The sequence below is a fragment of the Rhipicephalus sanguineus genome, chromosome 1 (genome assembly GCF_013339695.2).
Source record: "Rhipicephalus sanguineus isolate Rsan-2018 chromosome 1, BIME_Rsan_1.4, whole genome shotgun sequence".
Classification (NCBI taxonomy): domain Eukaryota; kingdom Metazoa; phylum Arthropoda; class Arachnida; order Ixodida; family Ixodidae; genus Rhipicephalus; species Rhipicephalus sanguineus.
In genome coordinates this window covers 103,341,261-103,361,035 of record NC_051176.1, presented here as the reverse complement: position 1 = coordinate 103,361,035, position 19,775 = coordinate 103,341,261, and the positions used below count along the sequence as shown (strand labels likewise).

Below are 19,775 nucleotides of genomic sequence, written 5' to 3'. Positions count from 1 at the left end.
CGCTGCAGTATTATGTTGCAGTGACGCAGTATTAAATATTGCCCAAATTTCCGGAAGTTTAGCTAATAGCGGCCAAAATATGACGCGCGTAGCAGACGCTCGCCGCTTTGACGCGGCCTTCGCCGCGGAGAAAGCCCACGGGTCCGGCACGGCAGCGCCGCGGCGCGGAAGTTCACCGCAAAAGGCCCTCGCTCCTCCCATGTATTCGCGCGGCGCTTTGGACACTCCCCCTATTCTAGGTCACTCTAGTGCGGTTACAACAGTTACAATTCGTGCGCACTCTGAAATTTGGGTTCGCGGAGCTGGTTGTAATCGAAGGTAAGTGTTGTTTTCCTACTGTTTTTTGATCTGTCAAGCGTGAAGATACACGTGTGTTGGCCTTGTTTTTTTATCTTTAGAGCTTGCATACGCTTGGCGGGAAGCACGCGCCATGGAAAGCGAATACGAGAGTAAGTTATCGTTGCATTTATCATTATTCCACGTTTGTTGTGTTCATCTGCCTTTTGGAATGTGCAGTGCGATGCTATACTTTAGACGTCAACCGCTTAAACAGCACGACACAAGTGAGTTTACCGGTTACCACGTGGTTTACCAAGTGGTTTAGTACGCTTATAGTCGCCTAAACATGGCTTCCATGTCGAGATCGACTGCTGATCAGTCACGCCGTGCAGGCCGATGTGCGCGCAATATTTGTAGCTGCTGGCGAATGTACTAACGCGGAGGAGAATCTTTCACGTGTCGCTTTTACCTCCAATCAGCCAGAAGTTCCCGAACCACCTCTGAACCGTTCGCTCGGCCAAGTTGCGCGTGCCGGCATTTATGGCGGCATGCTGGAATCTTGCGACTAGGAGCACCATACTGGTGACAACATGCACAGCGTTCCCGTGGAACCCGATAACGTGCCCGACGGGTGCCACAGATACCTTACACAGCAGGACACTGCAACGGATTCTAACTCAAGTATATTGAAAGAACTGGATATCGCATCGTTGAGAGAAGACCTGTGACAATGGAGCTTAGAGTCAAGTGTGACTCACGATGCCGTCACAAATCTGTTAAAGGTTCTTCGCTCGTATTCTTGCATGTGTGAGCTACCAAGTAGCGCCAGGGCGCTTTTGTCCACACCAAGAGTGGCAAATGTCACACTACTGCTGGATTCTGGACATTATTGTCATTTTGGTTTGCGTGAAGGGCTTCAGTCTGCTCTCAGACATGTTTACCATGTGCCCAATGCCTGTGGTCTGTTTTATGTTCAGGCTCATCGCACATACCAGTATCCACAACTCTTGCTGCGGCTGCAAGGCCAAACATGGAACCACGCATGCTTGGTATGTCATTCTGCAGTTTCACATAGCAATGTTTTATCTTGCTGCGGTTGGGTGTTTGCTTTTGCTTTTGCATTGTGCGGTAAGGTGGAGTGCAAACTATGGTTTCTATGTTTTAGGTGCTTTGCACATGTTGGAAGCTGCCAACTCTTTTACGGAACTGCAATTCCATGGTATGTCATTTATGCGGTATACATCATTATGTTGATGTCATGCAATGTTTCCAGTTTTTATACCTTGTTTTGTTGTATAGTCATTGTGCTATGGCCAAATGCCTGTGGCTCTTGCTGCGGCTGCATGGCCACACATGGAACCGAGCATGCTTGGTATGTCATTCTGATGTCTTATAGCATGTTGCTGTAGTTTATTTACATTTACTCGTTAAATTGAGAATTCTTTGCCCACTTCAGGTGTTTTGAGCCTGCCTGTCTGTCTCTTATCTATTTTATCTCTGTCTGCCTGTCTGTGTAACTCTAGATGTTAACTTGTGGTGTCAATTATGTTCAGATTCACCACCATACAGTCCAGGACCCGCATATGTGACCGGGGCTACAAGGTCACAAACAGACCCACAAGTGCTCGGTATGTCATTCACCTTCTTTATTCTTTAATGGTTACAGTCCATACTGTTCAGTGTCCTTGGGTCCTATTAATACTAAGGGAAAAATTGCAGTCTTGTTTATGTGTTTTCTTGCTTCATGTTTACTTGAGGCAAATGTTTCCTTTGTACTGTAGATGTACTATTCACATATGTGATAATGCATGCCCAGAAGAGTGAAATTAATTCCACGAGTATTGTTCTTTATTGTAACGTGTTGGAAACGGAAGGTGATATTCTTAGCACTAAATCAGCTTAGTTTTTTAGTTGGGTTGCTGGCTTCATGATGGAAAAAATTATGGCAGAACCCATCTTACAAGGACTGTCACCAGTAATACGATTTGTGTTCAGGCAGTGTAACAGCCTGCTGTATTGCTCCACCTTCATCTCTCGAGCTCGTGTATCTGGGCAGTGTCCTATTTTCTTCATATATGCTATGTATCAGCATAAATAGAAACACAAACTGCATAGCTTCTGCACAGTGTGCCTCACCTTGCTGTGGTTTTATGGTAATAGTATTAGTGTGAGCATTCATTACGCTCCCCTACTACGCAGCCACGTAGCACAAATGAAAAAAAAATTGTATGTTGCTGCTGGCATAACATACTTTCCCATTGTCGTTGTGACACAGTGGCACACTACCATGAGTCATGTTGAAGAGACAGGGCGTGCAAATATGAACACAAGAGGGAACTCAAGACACCACAAACGCCTTGACATCTTGGCTTCTCTCTTGTGTCCGTGTTCTCACGCCCTGTCTCTTTAATATGAGTACCTACAAACTAGCTCAGCTTTCTGTCATTCTAACCATAAGTCAGAGGCGCAGTTTATCCCTTCGTTCTTCTTTAGGGGGGGGGGGGGACATGCTTCATCATTTGAGCAACGATGGTTGCTAGTGTGCAAGCGGTGACTTATAAAACATTTGTGCTCGTGGTGCTGCTGCAGCATCGATCAAATCGTAGATCCTCACTTACACTGTTATCACCAAGCCAGTGTCGCAAAAACTGCAAAGAAGGCTGTACGTAGATTTCAGTGCATGTTAAAGAACTCCAGGTAGTCAAAATTTTTGGCTACGATAATCATGTCGTGGTTTGGAACGTAAAACCCTAACAATTCCTATTGCAAAGAAGACTCATGCTTTGCTGTTAGCGCTCCTACGAGTAACTCTCAGCAATGGTCATGACCGTTTTTTTTTCCATGTGTTGCCATATAATTCACTGAAAAGTTTTAAAGCTATAGGTTGACCTATAGCTACCTCGAAAAGCAAAGCACTTTGAACATTACATACCCATTCGAATCATTGCGGTAGTTTTTCATCTTAGACATAGTGCTGAACTGAAAACTTTCATAACACTGATGCCATCACTTCTTTTTCAGCCTTCATGGAAAGGATACTACAAGTTTTAAATAGCATGAAGCACACCCAGCAAGCCCATTTGCAATATTTCAACGAGCTGCTAAGTAATGCCGACAGTGCAGCTCCGCACCCTCATGGCCTCCCAGTCCTGCCTTTCTCGAATGTGGCGGATGTTCTCGCGTATGAGGAGAACCTCGAGACAGACAGACAGCCAAGCTGATGATCAAATGGTAATTTCTCTGTTTCATTGCCTAAGCTCAGTATAATGTTGCCTGTCTTGTAACTACAGCATGTTGGAGTGACTAGGCATTTATAAATGCATGTGAATATTAGTTATGACAGTCTGATTAATGGCGTACTGTTGAATTTTTACATAGCTAGATGCATATGACAGTTCTAAAGAATTTAAGTAAAGCTAGAAGCAAGCGTGTATTTCTTTATCACCACAAGATTACTTATGTTGCAAAACATTCAAATTAAACTGGATCCCAATGTATCTTTCTGGCTGTATATCTTCTTGTTTCTTTTTAACAGAAAAAGTACATGGCTGTACAAGAGGGAGATTCGACGAAACAGAGAAGAACACGTGTACTGCAGTCCCTCCTCAGCTGGAATGCTGCAGTGGGCTTCAGTTGGTTTGGCACAAAGGGAAAAAAAAGAATCTGTGAACTGCTCCTCTGCAAGCTGATGTGCGGTGAGTCAGGTGTAGCAAGCTTGATATAACTTGGTTTTTTGTGAAATCTTATGTCAAGCAGTATACTCAATATAGCTAGGTTGTCTATTTATACTTTGGTGCAATTAGTCCTGGTATTTACTTTCAGTTTTTAAGTGTGTAGTACTTTCGGGGCCCGGGCTGCCGTATGCTGTCATCGCTTAGCATACTGCAGGCAAAACCACGTATAACATAGCCATCTGTAGCGTAATGAGCGCGTGCTCGCACCAAGGAGGTCTTCTTCTTGTTCTTTGAGCGACTTGATGATGATATTAAGTGTGGAGCACATTAGGGGCCCGGGCTATCAAATGCTGCCATTGCTTGGCATTACGCAGGCAGAACCATGTAAAAAAATAGAAAAAAGAGGAAGCAAGTGAGAAATAGAGAGAAAGAACAGGAAAAGGTAGAAAGAAGATTAGAAATAGAAAGAAATAGATAAAGAGAGAGGAAGGAATAAATGAAAATAAAAAGAGAAGAAAAGACAGCAAGACGGAAAAGGAGGGAAAAAAAAGAGAGGCGGAAACAAAGAGAAAACCAAAGAGAAACAAATAAGGCTGCCCAGCTCCGCACTTCCTACAGGCTTGGCACCACACATGCGAAACTGCCTTAATTTCTAGAAGAGTGCCATACTGGCCCAAGTTTTGTGTGGTGTGCAAAACTTACAGGAACGATAATTTTGCTTCTATGCATGCAGGCGTGTTGACTAATGACATCCAAAACCCGAATGCGAGCCTGAAGGATGTGGAGAAGGCTGCGATGACCTGGTTCCGTCATACTGCTGAGCGGCTTGCCGCGCAACAAAAATAGTTTCTTTCTTTGTTTGTTCAACTAATAAGATAATCCTGAAGGTCAGTTATTTGCTGCAAATTCTCTGCATTGCATGTATTAAAATTTGTGTTTTTCTTCACCACTGTTTCATTCCTTCTTTGTTGTTTCTTGTTTATGTACGCCATATTCAGTGCCATCATTTTCTGGTGCATTGTTTCTTGTGCTGAACTGAACTTTTTGTTTGCTAAAACTTAATTTTCTTACTTGCACGCTGCTTGTAGATTTAAGAGCAAAGAGTAATTAACTGCACCAATAGTCTAATGCTAAAATCAGGTCCACTACATAGTACATTGTTCAAAAAGTGCCCTTGCAGTAATCGCAAAAGCATCCGAACAAGCAAATACAACCCTGAATTCTGCACTAGTAGATGATAATTAAGCAAGTTGAGTGTGCTAGTAAAGATATTGTGTTTCAGGAAATCAAAATTTCACTTAGGCTAAGGGAACAACAGAGAAAGAAAATGATTACTTTAAGCTTTGTATTAACAGTTCCAGTGAGGAGAATGTTTCCTTATTATATATATGCGTGCCCTTTATGCATGGCAAATGTGCAGTAAAATAAAGAATTCAAACTTCTATTTCCATGAACTATATATTGTCTAAGTTACAGTGTCACATTAAACTAGTGTCATACATTTACAACAGATCCAGAAATACTACGAGTATTTTAAAAATTCATTTTTCTGTCTGAACACGCCTAACTTTAGCCATCTTCAGAAAAGTATGAGATGTGTTGCACTTGTCCTACCGTTTTTTCTGTAGTCATCTCTGTTCTAGAACTGTTACAGGATCATGGAATTCGGAGCTTTTATCATTGGCTCCTTTACCTGTGCTTGAAAGCGTCTTCAAGCTGTTCTTTAATTCAGGCTTGAAATTGAAACTCATAGGGCAAGATTCGTTGTTCTTCTATTTTACATTGGGAACTTCTACATGCTAAGTGCTCTGTAGGCAGATGTGTGGGGTTCTGTCCTTGCAGTAGTGTTTGCAGTGTTTTCAAGATTTGGAAAATAAGCAAAGAAGAAAGCAACAGAACCACTCAACATATTATAGGCCTACAGTCACATGAAAAAGCAGGAGTGAATTGCATTGCTGCAAGAGTACGTGCAGAGGTTTTAAGGGGGGACGTGGCTTTCGGTACCAACTTTCTTATTTCTTCATGGATTTTGATGAAAATTGGCACACTTATTTGAAATGTTGTTTTAATGCTACTGTAGAAATTTCATGAATATATCTTTACAACTTTTTGATTTACAATATATTTCACCTTCTGCTCTTGTTCCGAGTCTGACTCGCTTAAAAAATGCGATAGGAAACTCGTTCAAAGTGCTATGCATTCTAAGATGTCTGATTGCGGGCGTGACATTCTTAGATTTTTTTATTTGCAACAAATTTTTTTTAGTTTTCCTTTTTCATGAGGTAACTGCGCAACAGGCATCGAGGCTTTGTGCAACTCGTCAAATAGCTAATTATCAAAACGCCATACTGAAAAAGCAAGAATGTCACGCCCTGAACTGTGCTTCAAGGAATATAGAACAAAAAACGGAACTGAAATAGACCCAGCGGTCAGTGAGAAATCAGCGGAACAAGCGAAGCAGGAAGCAAGAAAAGTCGTTTTGAGAAAACGGCTTTTAAAGTTGTACCAACGATATTACTTCATCAAAAGGCACTGGGGTTGTAATCTTTTGAGTCCTTCGTAATGTGCACTTTCTTGAGTGCCCTGTCTTTAGTTTGAGGTGCCTTGCTTCTCTAAAACACAAGAAGATTGTGATCTTTAAGGTGTTTTATAAGGTTGGACCTCCTGCATATGTGGCATTTCATCGGTTGTGCCTTTGTTTTCTTTCTTTTTTCTTAAAATCCTTTTCTGATATACAAAGAACATGTAGCATGAATTTTAAATGAAGTTATGAAATGAAGTGGCGTAATAGACATGACAAAAAACAAGATATTGTGATTCAAGTAGGTCATGTACTATGATGATTTGCCAGCTTTCTTGTATTCATGCTCTCATTAACATAATTAAGTCTTGATTGCTATTGATCATTGAATCATTTTTATAGGATACTAAAAGCGGCTCTCATCATGGCAACCTATCACTTCCTCCTAAATAACAGGCAGTTATGGCCAAGACATTGGTGGAATAGGAATTCCTTAGCAGTTTATTCAAGACGCGAACTGGGCAGATATGAATTCATCTCCCTGTTTCACTCGTCAAGCTAATTTGTAAACCTCGCCTGCGATGCGTTTCATCATTCACCCGGTCGCGGACACGGTTTTCTGCGAGGCTTTTATTTTTTCAGATGATTCATGAGCGCTTACGGCGATACCACGCACGGCTCCAAGCGCGCCTAAATTGCATCAACAGTGCTTTATTTCACTTCTAAGTGCTCGGCCGCATAGTCCGGGAAGTCAGCACGCGATGTGCTGGGTGGCGGCATTCGGTGACGATGCGCAATATGCCTAGGTGCGGCGACGAAAAATAGGCGCGCAACGTGTTTGGCCTCGCATTGCGGGACGCCGACGCGCGCCCGCTGCGCGACGAGCTTGGCCGTGGGGTCCGCTGCCGATGCGTAAGATGACCATCCGCTGTACCGAGAAGCCGGCGGGGGAAGCGCTTCGTTCCTTGCGAAGAAGCACACTGCCGCGAGTCCGCTAACGCGTTGCTCTTGCCCGCAAAGTTCGAGGTTCGTCTCGCGTGCCGACGCCGTGAGCGGAGTTAGGCCTAGTGACGACTCCGAGCAGTAGACGCGCCGGCCGCGGTGCCCGATGTTTCAAAGTTCGTAAGGCGTGGTCGCGAGTACAAAGAGTCGTCCTGCGATCATCTTCGTCACGACGTCCGAAGTGCGCATAAGCAGAACCTCCAACCACGGATCCGACGAGTCAACGCTAGAAAGTCGGTCCGAGACGCGCGTTTGCGATGTTCGCTACGAGTGCGGCGCGCCATCGTAATCCCACCGAGCTTCCGCTAGTAGCTCCAAACTAAAACGTAGTTCTTGTTCAAAGTTATCGTCGAGCCGTGAACACAGAGCGCTTGCGAACACGCAACGAAGTAGCGCGACTTTCGACAGCCGTGAGCTCGAGACGCACGAGCTGCAGACGACGATCTCCCGGAGCGAGCATCGGACCAATGGCGAGGCGCGCTGGGCCAACATGGCGGACGCGGCCAATCGGAGGGCTCGAAACGACCTTCGAACATTTGCTTTTTGTGCGCTTGTTTGCGAAGGGAGGAGCCAGCTGTGGCGGGGAATTTGAAGACGGAGAAATGCGCTTTCCGATGAGCCCAAGATATCGGCGCCCGGTGGCGTCGTTGCGGAGCTACGATTTTTTGAAAATCAGTGTTTTTTTGCGATTTCCCCAATAATTTTCGCCACCCCGGTAGGCGCAACAATTTTTTTATAGCACTTCTACGCGGTTTTCGGTGAAGATATTTTGGAATCGGATATAAAAAGGGCTACAGAAACTGAAAATGTGATTTTCAAAAAATCGACTTTTTTGCCATTTTTCGCGATACGAAAGCCGCGTCCCCCCTTAAAAACATTGAAAGAAATGTAAGGCTTAAAAAAAAAACAGTTTTTTCTATTAACTAGCATGTGCCCTTTAAATGCTGCATGTACTGATAATGGAATGTGCAACATCCAAAACTAATCCCAATATAATCCCGAGATGTCCTATGGGGAGGAAGTCCTATGGATCCCGTTTTTTGTCTCATTTTGGAGGCTTCCGGGAGGTTTCCGGCAATTATTTGGGACATCCTTAGAACTTCCCACACATCCTACGCAGCGCATCCTAGGTGTATCCAAAGGACGCCACTGCGTTGTCTGGGTTCGTTCTGGCCTTCACTGCTAACGTGAGCGTTGTGGGCACACAGGTCCGCTGTGTGCCCACAACGCTCACGTTAGAGCTGTGTGGCGCGTTTCCATATACTAAAGAGCGCAGTAGCGGAACATTCGGACGCCGTCACGTGCGGGACGCCGTCACGTGACCTGAAAGAAATGTCCCGTGTGACGTCATTGGTGGAGCAGCACGTCGCTTTCCACTCTGGTTCTGACGGCAGTGATGCTGGAAACATGGTCGGGGCCGTGAACTCACGGGCCAACCACTGACACTAGCAAAAAAAGCGAGCTTACAGTATGCGACGCCAGGCAGAATCTGTCCCTTTCATTCAAATTTTGGCGGTGTATGACGTCCCATGTGACGTTTCTGCTCAGGTCACGTGACTCTCCAGCATCTGACGGCGACCGGAAGTTCCTCAACTGCGCTCTTTAAAGTGTGGAAACACGCAGCTGTGTGCTATGTGCGCACGCTGTTATAAGCTGAAGGAACAGTAAACTTCAAGCTAAATCTATGTAATCCTTTCAACTGGGCGCGAAGAAACACCGACGGTTTTCCTTCCGTGTAAACCCTGCGCCATCAATATGCGATGGGTTTAATGCCATTTATGGTGCTCTTTATAACGCCAGTGTTCTGTGACCCCTTCAACACAACGGCAGGCCTTCATACCTACTTGCTGCCACGCCAGCATTCCAATTCATGGCAGCTAGTGCATGGTTTTGAAATGCGAGTTATATGAGCAAAGTCTGAGGGTTTCTCTGAATTCCGTAGAGATATCTTTTTTTTGTGTGTGTGTGCACATGAACAATGATCCCCACGAAGAAATCAGCGCTTCGGCTTCTGCAACGGCAGGATATATCGTTGTAGAATTTATTGCTTCACGTCAACGTCGTCCGTGGGAGATTACCGGGAAAGGGTGTCTATACTTAAATGGCGCGCCACTTCCAGATGGGGGCAGCTAGAGACTCCCGTTTTTTACATGCAGAAAAAGCTATAGGTGATTCATCGATGGTTTGATTTATCTATTCATCGATTGGATTTAAACCCATGGACTATGCAGATCTTGTGTACTGGCGGGCTCCTCGCACACAAACTGGGACTCTCTATTAGAGCACTGCACGGGCCGGATTTTACGCCCCGGGCCCGGCCCGGGCCCGCATTATGAAGCCCGAGCCCAGCCCGGGCCCGGGCGTACATGACCGAACTCAGCCCGAGCCCGGCCCGGGCCCGACGTTCCAAGCCCGGGCTCGGCCCGGGCCCGGGCGTTCATTAATAAACTATCCAGGGCGCACGTGTTCATGACCAGGCCCGGCCCAGGCCCGCTAGAGGATATTAGTTGTTGATGATTATTAATGATGCCTTGCGCTTTGTAGCGGGCGAACGGACGGAAAATCCGGTGTGTACATGCATCTAAATGTTGCTTTGCCCGCGGTGGTAACTCAGCGGTTAAGCTGTTTAGCTGTTAAGTCCTAGGACGCGGGTGCGATTCCCGCGGCCACGGCGGCCGCAATTTGATGGGGGCGAAATGCAAGAACACCTGTCTATATACTTATCTTTAGGTGCACGTTAGAGAACTCAAGGTGGTCGAAATTAATCCGGTGCCACTACGGCGTGCCTCGTAATCATATCGTGGTTTTGGCACGTAATACCAAGGGATATAAATGCAGGTTACCGTATGTGTCAACTTCAAATAAAAGACCGAACTCTTTATTCCTCCCATGGGAACAACCCCATTGTTAGTGCTATATATATATATATATATATATATATATATATATATATATATATATATATATATATAGGAGAACTAACAGACAATAATGCCAAGGAAAGTATAGGGGATGTCTTTAGTAATAAATGTAAGGTAATTGTGAAGAAAGAAAAGCGGACGAAAAGATAGCTTGCCGCGGGCAGGGACCGAACCTGCGACCTTCGAATAACGCGTCCGATGCTCTACCAACTGAGCTACCGCGGCGGCCATCCCCCCGTCCACTTTATAGGGTATATGTGTGCATTTAAACGTGGGAGCGTCAGTCAGCGCCGCCAGTAGCCATGACGGCGAGTGTGGATCACTCTTTTTCTGCCTTGTTGGCGTCACGTAGCACGTGAACTTATTACGAGCTGGCAGCTGACCAATGATCCCTCGCATACTACCTGAAAGCATCAAGTCTGCCAGAACGAGACCCTCGCTATGAATGAAGGAAAGAAGTGTTAATTTCAACGGCTCGTTTTCTTTGTTATACACAATATTAATGAGAACTAACAGGCAATAATGCCAAGGAAAGTATGGGGGATGTCTTTAGTAATAAATGTAAGGTAATTGTGAAGAAAGAAAAGTGGACGAAAAGATAGCTTGCCGCGGGCAGGGACCGAACCTGCGACCTTCGAATAACGCGTCCGATGCTCTACCAACTGAGCTACCGCGGCGGCCATCCCCCCGTCCACTTTATAGGGTATATGTGTGCATTTAAACGTGGGAGCGTCAGTTGGTAGAGCATCGGACGCGTTATTCGAAGGTCGCAGGTTCGGTCCCTGCCCGCGGCAAGCTATCTTTTCGTCCACTTTTCTTTCTTCACAATTACCTTACATTTATTACTAAAGACATCCCCTATACTTTCCTTGGCATTATTGTCTGTTAGTTCTCATTAATATTGTGTATAACAAAGAAAACGAGCCCTTGAAATTAACACTTCTTTCCTTCATTCATAGCGAGGATCTCGTTCTGGCAGACTTGATGCTTTCAGGCAGTATGCGAGGGATTATTGGTCAGCTGCCAGCTCGTAATAAGTTCACGTGCTACGTGACGCCAACAAGGCAGAAAAAGAGTGATCCACACTCGCCGTCATGGCTACTGGCGGCGCTGACTGACGCTCCCACGTTTAAATGCACACATATACCCTATAAAGTGGACGGGGGGATGGCCGCCGCGGTAGCTCAGTTGGTAGAGCATCGGACGCGTTATTCGAACGTCGCAGGTTCGGTCCCTGCCCGCGGCAAGCTATCTTTTCGTCCACTTTTCTTTCCTCACAATTACCTTACATTTATTACTAAAGACATCCCCTATACTTTCCTTGGCATTATTGCCTGTTAGTTCTCATTAATATTGTGTATAACAAAGAAGACGAGCCCTTGAAATTAACACTTCTTTCCTTCATTCATAGCGAGGATCTCGTTCTGGCAGACTTGATGCTTTCAGGCAGTATGCGAGGGATTATTGGTCAGCTGCCAGCTCGTAATAAGTTCACGTGCTACGTGACGCCAACAAGGCAGAAAAAGAGTGATCCACACTCGCCGTCATGGCTACTGGCGGCGCTGACTGACGCTCCCACGTTTAAATGCACACATATACCCTATAAAGTGGACGGGGGGATGGCCGCCGCGGTAGCTCAGTTGGTAGAGCATCGGACGCGTTAAGCCTGTTTCACATGCAGCGATTTTGCTCCAAGAGCGGAGCGTCTGCCGTCGCGGAAGCCCAAAAACAGGTTTTTTAGAGCGACCAGTGGACGCGCGATCGAGATCGCCGGAGTTGGAAAAATTCGCTAGCGGCAGAGCGGCTGCCCAAGGTCACCCAATGGGAGAGCAGTGACGTGGGGAGCACGTGATTGCAGGGGCGGAGTCGAGGAGCGGGCGCGTGCGCCAGGAGGAACTCGGTTTCCTAGCAGACGACATTCGCTGTAACGAACTGGCAGTGTAGAAACGCCTTTCTTTTCGTTTTGTTGTTCTCTACTGCGCTTCCATCAAAGCAGACAAATCGTTTGCACGTGTCATTTTGTTCTTTTGTATCTTTATAGAATCGTGGCACCAACACAGGTCCGTACAGGGGGACCCTACGGCACTGCGCACTTGTTGGTCGCATGTTTCAGTGTTTTTTTTTTTTTTTTTGCTACTCTGGCCGAGCACGTTCGAATAGTTTACTGTTTTCTTTTTCTTTTTTTCAATGGTCACGTACCCCGAAGACGACAAATACGAGCCCCCCAGACGACGACATTGTGGGTTTGCAATGGTTGCCGGCCCAGACGGCGCACCAACGCCTTGCGGCATTCGAGAGCAAAAGCCACCGAAAGCACTCTGAAAGCTTAAAACCACAAAAACCAATTCTTTTTTTTTTTTTTTTTGCTTTTCCATGACCAAGTGTATGAGCGTGCGAGAAGACTTGCGTGGTAAAAAAAGAAAGCTGTAACAGAAATAAACGTGACTACTGAAGTTGTTTACTTGCACTCTGATACACTGCACATTTTCGTCATTCAAGGTTTAGGCGCGTGAAAATCGAGCACCGAAGTAGAAGGCTGGTGAAACTTGCAACCCAAGTGCACCAAAAGAAGCGAACTCGGAGAAAGGAAACCCGCGGGTAACGGGCGCTTTCCACAACCATCACTGCGCATCGCAGAGGCGCGCGCCGCGCAAAAGCGGTGCATGTGAAACGAAGCCGCGTGCGAGCGTCCTGTCGCCGCTCAATCGTCGCGGGCCCCGCCGCTCAGTTTGGACGTGTCACTGCAGCTTGGCACAGTATACCTTAGACCATGCAATGCATAACGTTCGCGTGTGCTCGAAGGCCCGACTTACGCCTTTTAATGAGCGGGGTCGGGCCGGGTCCGGCCCGCAGCCTCAAGCCCGGGCCCCGCCCAGGCCCGCGGCTTCAAGCCCGAGTCCAGCCCGGGCCCGCCGGAAAACGCTTCGGACCAGGCCGAAAGCCCGAGCCGGGCCCGGGCTTTCGGGTCGGCCTGGGCCCGTGCAGTGCTCCACTCTCTATGCACACTCACAGCTCTGCTCTGGTGCGTTTCCTCTATTCCATCCGCATGCCAATATGAGGTTGCATCGGCTGAAATGCGTGAACCTCGTACACAGCTGTAGAATGTTCCATAACAACGGCGATATCGGGGCAGATGTCGATATAATTAAGTTATTTCACGCGATATACTAAGAATTGGAGAGCGATTAAGAAAGCGCAGAGGTATCATTGTGTTGATAATGGTGATTAGGTCGCCTTTCTTCTCTGTTTTCAACTACGTGCCGGTTTTCTAAACTATACGGATGTGTCGCTGCAGCCCTTGACAGCTAATGGAGCTTCTTAGTTGGATCACCTCTTTTTATCAGGCATCGTTCGACTGAATTAAATGGATACACTAAACTGAACAAAGGAAAAAAAATTAAACACGAATTCATTCGTTGGTTAACTAACAATGTTACTTTGTAAAATGCGATACATACTTTCATGCTTAGACTTCGTTCGATCTCCCGTATAGTACAAAAACAAAAGCTACATAACAAGCGAACACCTCATTTCTGATATATGCAGCACATTACATTCTTTGCAAGATCAAACATTTGTTGTTGCGTGCCGTCAGGTCGGGGTCGTGATCGTGCGTCCCCGATCCCGGCCACGTGTGCCGACCATCGGGCGGCATATGTGGAACACCCTATTAAGCCGCACTAATAGGATCTTTCGCATCCGTTACTATGATCAGGAGCGAGGTTATGTAGACACACGTTCCTCAGGGATATAGGTTGCATATACATACGCACAAATCATGGATCGATGCATTGAGGAGGAGCACCACCGTCGTAGCCCACTTGGTGGAGTCCCGCACGCGATGTATGGAGGTTGTAGGTTCCGTGACTCCGCCGGCGGCGTGTTGTCCTAATGTTCTAATTTTCTGCACTTTTATATGACAATGATCTGAACAATCACAGACAGTCGACGACAGGCTAGCACAAGCACTGCACTACCCGCACCTACCTGCACTTGTTACCGGTATATAGTTACAATCAGGGCGTAGCCAGGCATTTTTTTTTTTTTGTAGGGGAGGGGGGAATTAAATTACCCTTTGTGCTTGTGTTTGTATGAGTGCGCGTATATGGGCACATGCACAATTGAAGAAAAAGGGGAGGAGGGGTGTTGATCCCCCTACCACCCCATTGGCTAAGCCAATGATAGCTGTGCACCTGGCTTGACAAGTTGTTTTACGTTCATTATAAAAAGCGTAATAAACAAAATGCCCGAAAATTTTCTGATATTACGGTCCCATGCACAATAAGCTATTGCCCATGCGTGAACGTAATTGAAAATGTGAAGGGCTGTGTAATTAAGGGAATACTGGCCCAAAATTTTCAAGGCGAATTAACTTGTGACATAGATTTGGAAGGACACACAGATCATCCATAAAAGATCAGCGGCTATATACTTGAGATGAACTTTCTCTTGGCCTAGTTGGTAGTGCTTGCCGTATGACCTGTAACATAATTGGAATCTTTGCCCCAAACGTATTCAGTACCAAATGAACTGCGTCTGCTAGGCTTATCTATTTTTAATAAGGTAACCACCGTTTCGGAATTGTTTACGCGAAATGGATCAATGATAGACGCTCCAAGTTAATTTCTGGATATCGCGAAACTACTTTTTTGCTGTGTCTCTTTCAGATACTATTACCCCCAAGGGCGTATCGGGCTTATGGGTTTTGATACAAACGTATTTGCAGTTCAGCAAGTGTTGAAGACTTAACAGTGGAAGCTAAACGTTGAAAACTCACTTTAAGGAGCAGGGAACGGGCCCTTGCTCTCACTTCCGAACTTTTTTCTTTAACAGGCACAAAGGTGTTGCTGCTAGCCTTTTAGAAAAAGCCTTTTTGGAGAAATTGCCTTCGTCTATAGCCACGAATAAAACCTTCTTTGTCGTTCAATAACATTTGCTGGCAGGCTAGTTGGTGATGCATAGTTCATAGGTGCCGACTTCAACTAACCTGTTAGCGCACTGTCCCGTGTCTTCCTTGTGTTTCGTTTCGTTTGTGTTGTTTTTACCTATGAACTTCTTTGTTGGCTACAAACAACTGAAAATTGTTACGAGACACAAAATTCTGACCGCAACTCGTCCTCTACACTCAGTCTTAGCAGTAGCGTCCATGCATTTAGAGATGAACCTCATTCTTTCGTCATCCACCACTTGCCTTGAGATAGACCGAGCTGACGCCAGCTTCTCCGCGCGCGCTTGAGCGGGGTCTCGAAACTAAACTTGAGGAATACAGTGCAGCAGAATGGTTAACTGAGGTAGTCGGTTGACTTGCATCGTGTCGCCGTTATCTAGAATATAATGTTTCCTACAATTTCTTTTTTTTGTGTGTGTCTTGGACACCTCCTTACGTGTATCTCTTCATAATCACAACGTAACTATGTTTGGTGTATAATCTAAGAAAAGATTAAGCGAAAATCACCTCTGATTTCGTGAGTTGTTAATTAAATTTTGGGGTTTTACGTGTCAGACGGACAATCTGATCGGGAGGCACGCCGTAGTGAGGGACTACGGATTAATTTTGACTGCCTGCGGTTCCTTGACGTGCGCCTTAATCTAAGTATACTGGGGTGATTTCTTTTCCACTTTCGCCCCCAATGAAATGCCACCACCAGGAACTGGAATTGAATCCGCGTCCAAGAGAGGGAAATAGATTAGTCAAATGAGAAAGGTCGGAAGAGCTTGGAATAAACCAGGGAATAGGTTAGAGCAAGCGTAGGTGTACATATTTTATACCATATTTCACTCTTTATGCATTGTTATAGCGATAGCTTGTCAAAAAACTCATCGACAGCTTGCGACGCAACATTTTTAAGTAGGCTACCCTACCTCGTTTCTCACAACAAAAAAGGATGACCTATCGATGCCCTTGCACGTAATTGCAGCACAACTTTACACGTGAAGCAGGTTTTGTCTCGTCTATAAACAGATTACGCAGATTAAACGCAGGAATGTCACCATCGCGGGGGCGGTGGCTCTCTCATCAGTACTAACGAGAACGTTACAGCAGATATTAGCACACATTCGGATCGATCAAGAAGTCTAAGTGGTAGACACTTCATTTCTATGTTTCTCGCTTTCGTGGTTTAGAGAGGGTCGAATAAAAAACAAGATAAGTAACCGCAAGAAATATTATCGCCGGTTCTTTATCCATAGCAGCAGAGAATTGATGGTGGGGTGGGTGGCCAGTTGTGGGCGTGAAATAAGGGTGAAGATAAGCACTGGATAGGAAGAAGTGCCGTTATGGGTAGTTTGCTTGTCAGCCCTGTATATTTGGCGCTGACCGGCGCTGAAGTGAAAGCTCGTGCTCAGTCCGGCCCACGGTGATGGGTCACAGGTCACTAAATTGTCTGGACGGGCCATACCCAAGCACCATCCTATACGGCGACGGGCAGACTTCATAAAAATACTCGTTTCAGACGGGCACTGAGTGATACGTAGGTGTTTCGAGCGCACGGAGGGAACGTTTCTTGCAAATAACGCTGCAAAAGACACTCGAACAGGTCTACATTGCTTCCAAGAGAACGTTCTCAACGCTTTAAAATGCAAATAGGCTTTATGCCTTCAGACGACACGGGGGGGGGGGTCTCACCGGTACTTGAAAGCTTCACCTCTATGACAACTGAGAGTTTAAGGCATCACCGTCGCTGTTTTATGAGAGTGATCAAATACTAGACTGCATCACCGAATCGAGGCAGCAAACTAGTACAGAGACTACCTGAAAGCAAGATTTTTTTCTGAAGTGACATATCTGTGAGTAGCTGTTATCTGCCCCGTATACCTTCGCTCAGTTTCCCGCATCTTTCCATTCTCAGAATGAAGTTGTCATTTAGCGCCTGTCCCGTAACAATATGCCATACAGAAAACACCAAATCGCCTAGTACTACATACTTCTGCGCGCAGTTTAGAGTGCAAAATGAACGGCACTGTTTGTCTGCGACAAAGTGATTCGCGATGACCCTCACACGCGTCAACCATCTCCACTGAGATTACATTAATGTGACAACAACTGAGATTTGGTGATTTACACAGGGAATTTTCAAAGCGAATACGAATTCAAGCGTCAAGGCTATTCCATTCGTATTCGATTTTCTTTTTAATGTTTGCGCAACCTTCAGAACTCAACAAGGCCGCCGAATCGCAGTTGGACCGGGACACCGAACGTGCAGTGCTAAGAGGGTGAAGTAAGCGCAGATTGCAGAATGTCAGTGAGAGCACCCGGAACGCGCTTCTGCGTTAAAAACACAAAGCTAAAACGTCCAAAAAAAAAGAACAGGTCGAAACAACAGATTTACGAGTATAGTCAAAATAAACGTTAATAATATAATAATTGTTGGAGGTTAACGTCCCAAAACTGCGACATGATAATGAGAGACGCTGTAGTGGAGGGCTCCGGAAATTTCGAACGTGCACGGAAATCTAAGTACACGGGCCTCAAGAATTTTCGCCTTCATCGAAAATGCGGTCGCCGCTGCCGGGATCCAATCCCGCGACCTGCGCTACGGCAGTCGAACACCATAGCAACTAGTTTAGAGAAAAACGCTAAATGGCCAACGTAGTAAATAGAAAAATACAATTTCAGCTATAGGAAAGGCTGCTATGTTTGGCCGACAAAAGTGTTCGCATTATTTCTTATAATTTCCTCACTGATTCAAGAAGCGCGTCAGTATTCAAAGATATTGAGGAGTCAACAGATGGATGTAACAATAAAATGAACCTAAATTACAATTTTAAAAAACAAACAAAAAAACGTGTAGTCTATGAAACCGTGATGAAATCACACAAGCTGGTAAGTATCTGTGTCGTGGGCCACAACTATAGTATATGTGCGTATAAAAGCCTCCCCAAGTAGCAGAATCCTGTTTTGACCCGGTTGGTCGTTCATGTCGAAGGGTAAGAGGTGACGCGAAGCGACGAAGGAAGGCATAAAGAGCAATAACACGAGATGTTCCTTCCTCTCACCTTCCCACGCCTCTGCAAGAAACCAGCAGTTCTACCATAACAGAGAGCTTATCTCAGAGCTTACGGCAATAGCGAAGCGAGGAGAAATTTTTTGTATGGATATAAAAAGAGAAACTCCCCAAAAAGAAAGAAAGAAGAAGAATGGCGTTGTGACACAGACAGCACTCACCGTGGCTTTGTTCGTATTCTCAGGGTGTTTCTCCCTTGGCTGTATTTGTTACGATTCATTTGACTTTCCATTATTCTTTCCTTACCATCCATCACGCCGAGTGGCCGATCCCGGCGATAAGGATTGAGCGCGGCGGTGTCGGAGTCACTGACACCTAAGGACGAAAAAGAAGAACGAGAATGATCTGAACTGTTACAAAACAATGCCCCAGAACCCCCTCATTCAGCATGTGTGCTCGTATGTAAGCTGATACAAAGAAGGAGTAATAATAGAATGTCCATTATAATGTTTCATAAGCAACCAACCACTTCATGGGAGTTACTCTTGCGAGTGGCAGTCTCCCAGGAGGATTGTGAGGGTGAAGGAATAGGGCGGCAGCCCGGTGGTTGTGGACATTCCCAGGTGCAGTGATACACCGTGGGCTTCGCTCCACAATAGGGGCAGTATGAGGGATATTGTGTGGGGTGGAAGAGATGAAGGATGTAAAGGCATGGGAATGAATTATTCTAAGCTGCCGCCAGGCAACAGCGTCTTCTCGGTTGAGTGATTTGTGTGGTGGTGGGAAGTACATGCGGCTTTGTCGGTAGTGTTGTAGCGTTTCAGTGTAGTTGAGTGGTTCTGTTGGTGCATCGTCTGGGTTGGACAGCTCTTCCGATGGCACGTGGTGTGGTGCGAGCCAATGGGGCCCTGAACTAAGGGCTCCACGCAACGAGGATAATCCTTGAGGCCTCCACAAATAAAAGTTTTCTCTCTCTCTCTCTTGCGAGTGGCATAAATACAGTACTACTCTTTTTGTTTTATATTATTTATTATTTATTTATTTATTTATTTATTTATTTATTTATTTATTTATTTATTTATTTATTTATTCATTCATACTGTAAATCCCAATAGGGATTATAACAAGAGGACGAAGTGATACAGAGATTTAGTAGACAAATTTAGTACACAGATCTGGACAAACTGCTGTTGTAGCTTGTCTGCCCACGAGCTGAAAATACTCACCTTCAGCATGGGAGCATTGGCGACACATATATGTTTCCTTAGAACATCTTTTTTTTTAGACGCTTTATTATCTGCGACTCCAGTTACATCAAATGGTGAAATGTTTCATGCTTCACCGCGTTCGACATTTGCTACCGCCTCAAGCTCTGACGTGTATTGCATGAAAGTTTCCAAGGCTGTGCCGTGCACTGCCCCGTAATTGATCACAA

The 19,775-nt window shown here is 45.6% G+C and overlaps 1 protein-coding gene across 1 annotated transcript; it reads left to right on the top strand.

The window, feature by feature from the left end:
• The first annotated feature begins 264 nt into the window (after nucleotides 1–264).
• On the top strand, nucleotides 265–4,861 carry LOC119386413 (uncharacterized). The gene is made up of 8 exons (XM_037653724.2): nucleotides 265–318; nucleotides 399–449; nucleotides 1,257–1,328; nucleotides 1,445–1,498; nucleotides 1,833–1,907; nucleotides 3,301–3,510; nucleotides 3,815–3,974; nucleotides 4,687–4,861. Exons 2-6 carry the CDS (start codon nucleotides 431–433, stop codon nucleotides 3,498–3,500), a joined length of 420 nt encoding a protein of 139 aa, XP_037509652.2. The 5' UTR covers nucleotides 265–318; nucleotides 399–430; the 3' UTR covers nucleotides 3,501–3,510; nucleotides 3,815–3,974; nucleotides 4,687–4,861.
• The last annotated feature ends 14,914 nt before the right edge of the window (nucleotides 4,862–19,775 follow it).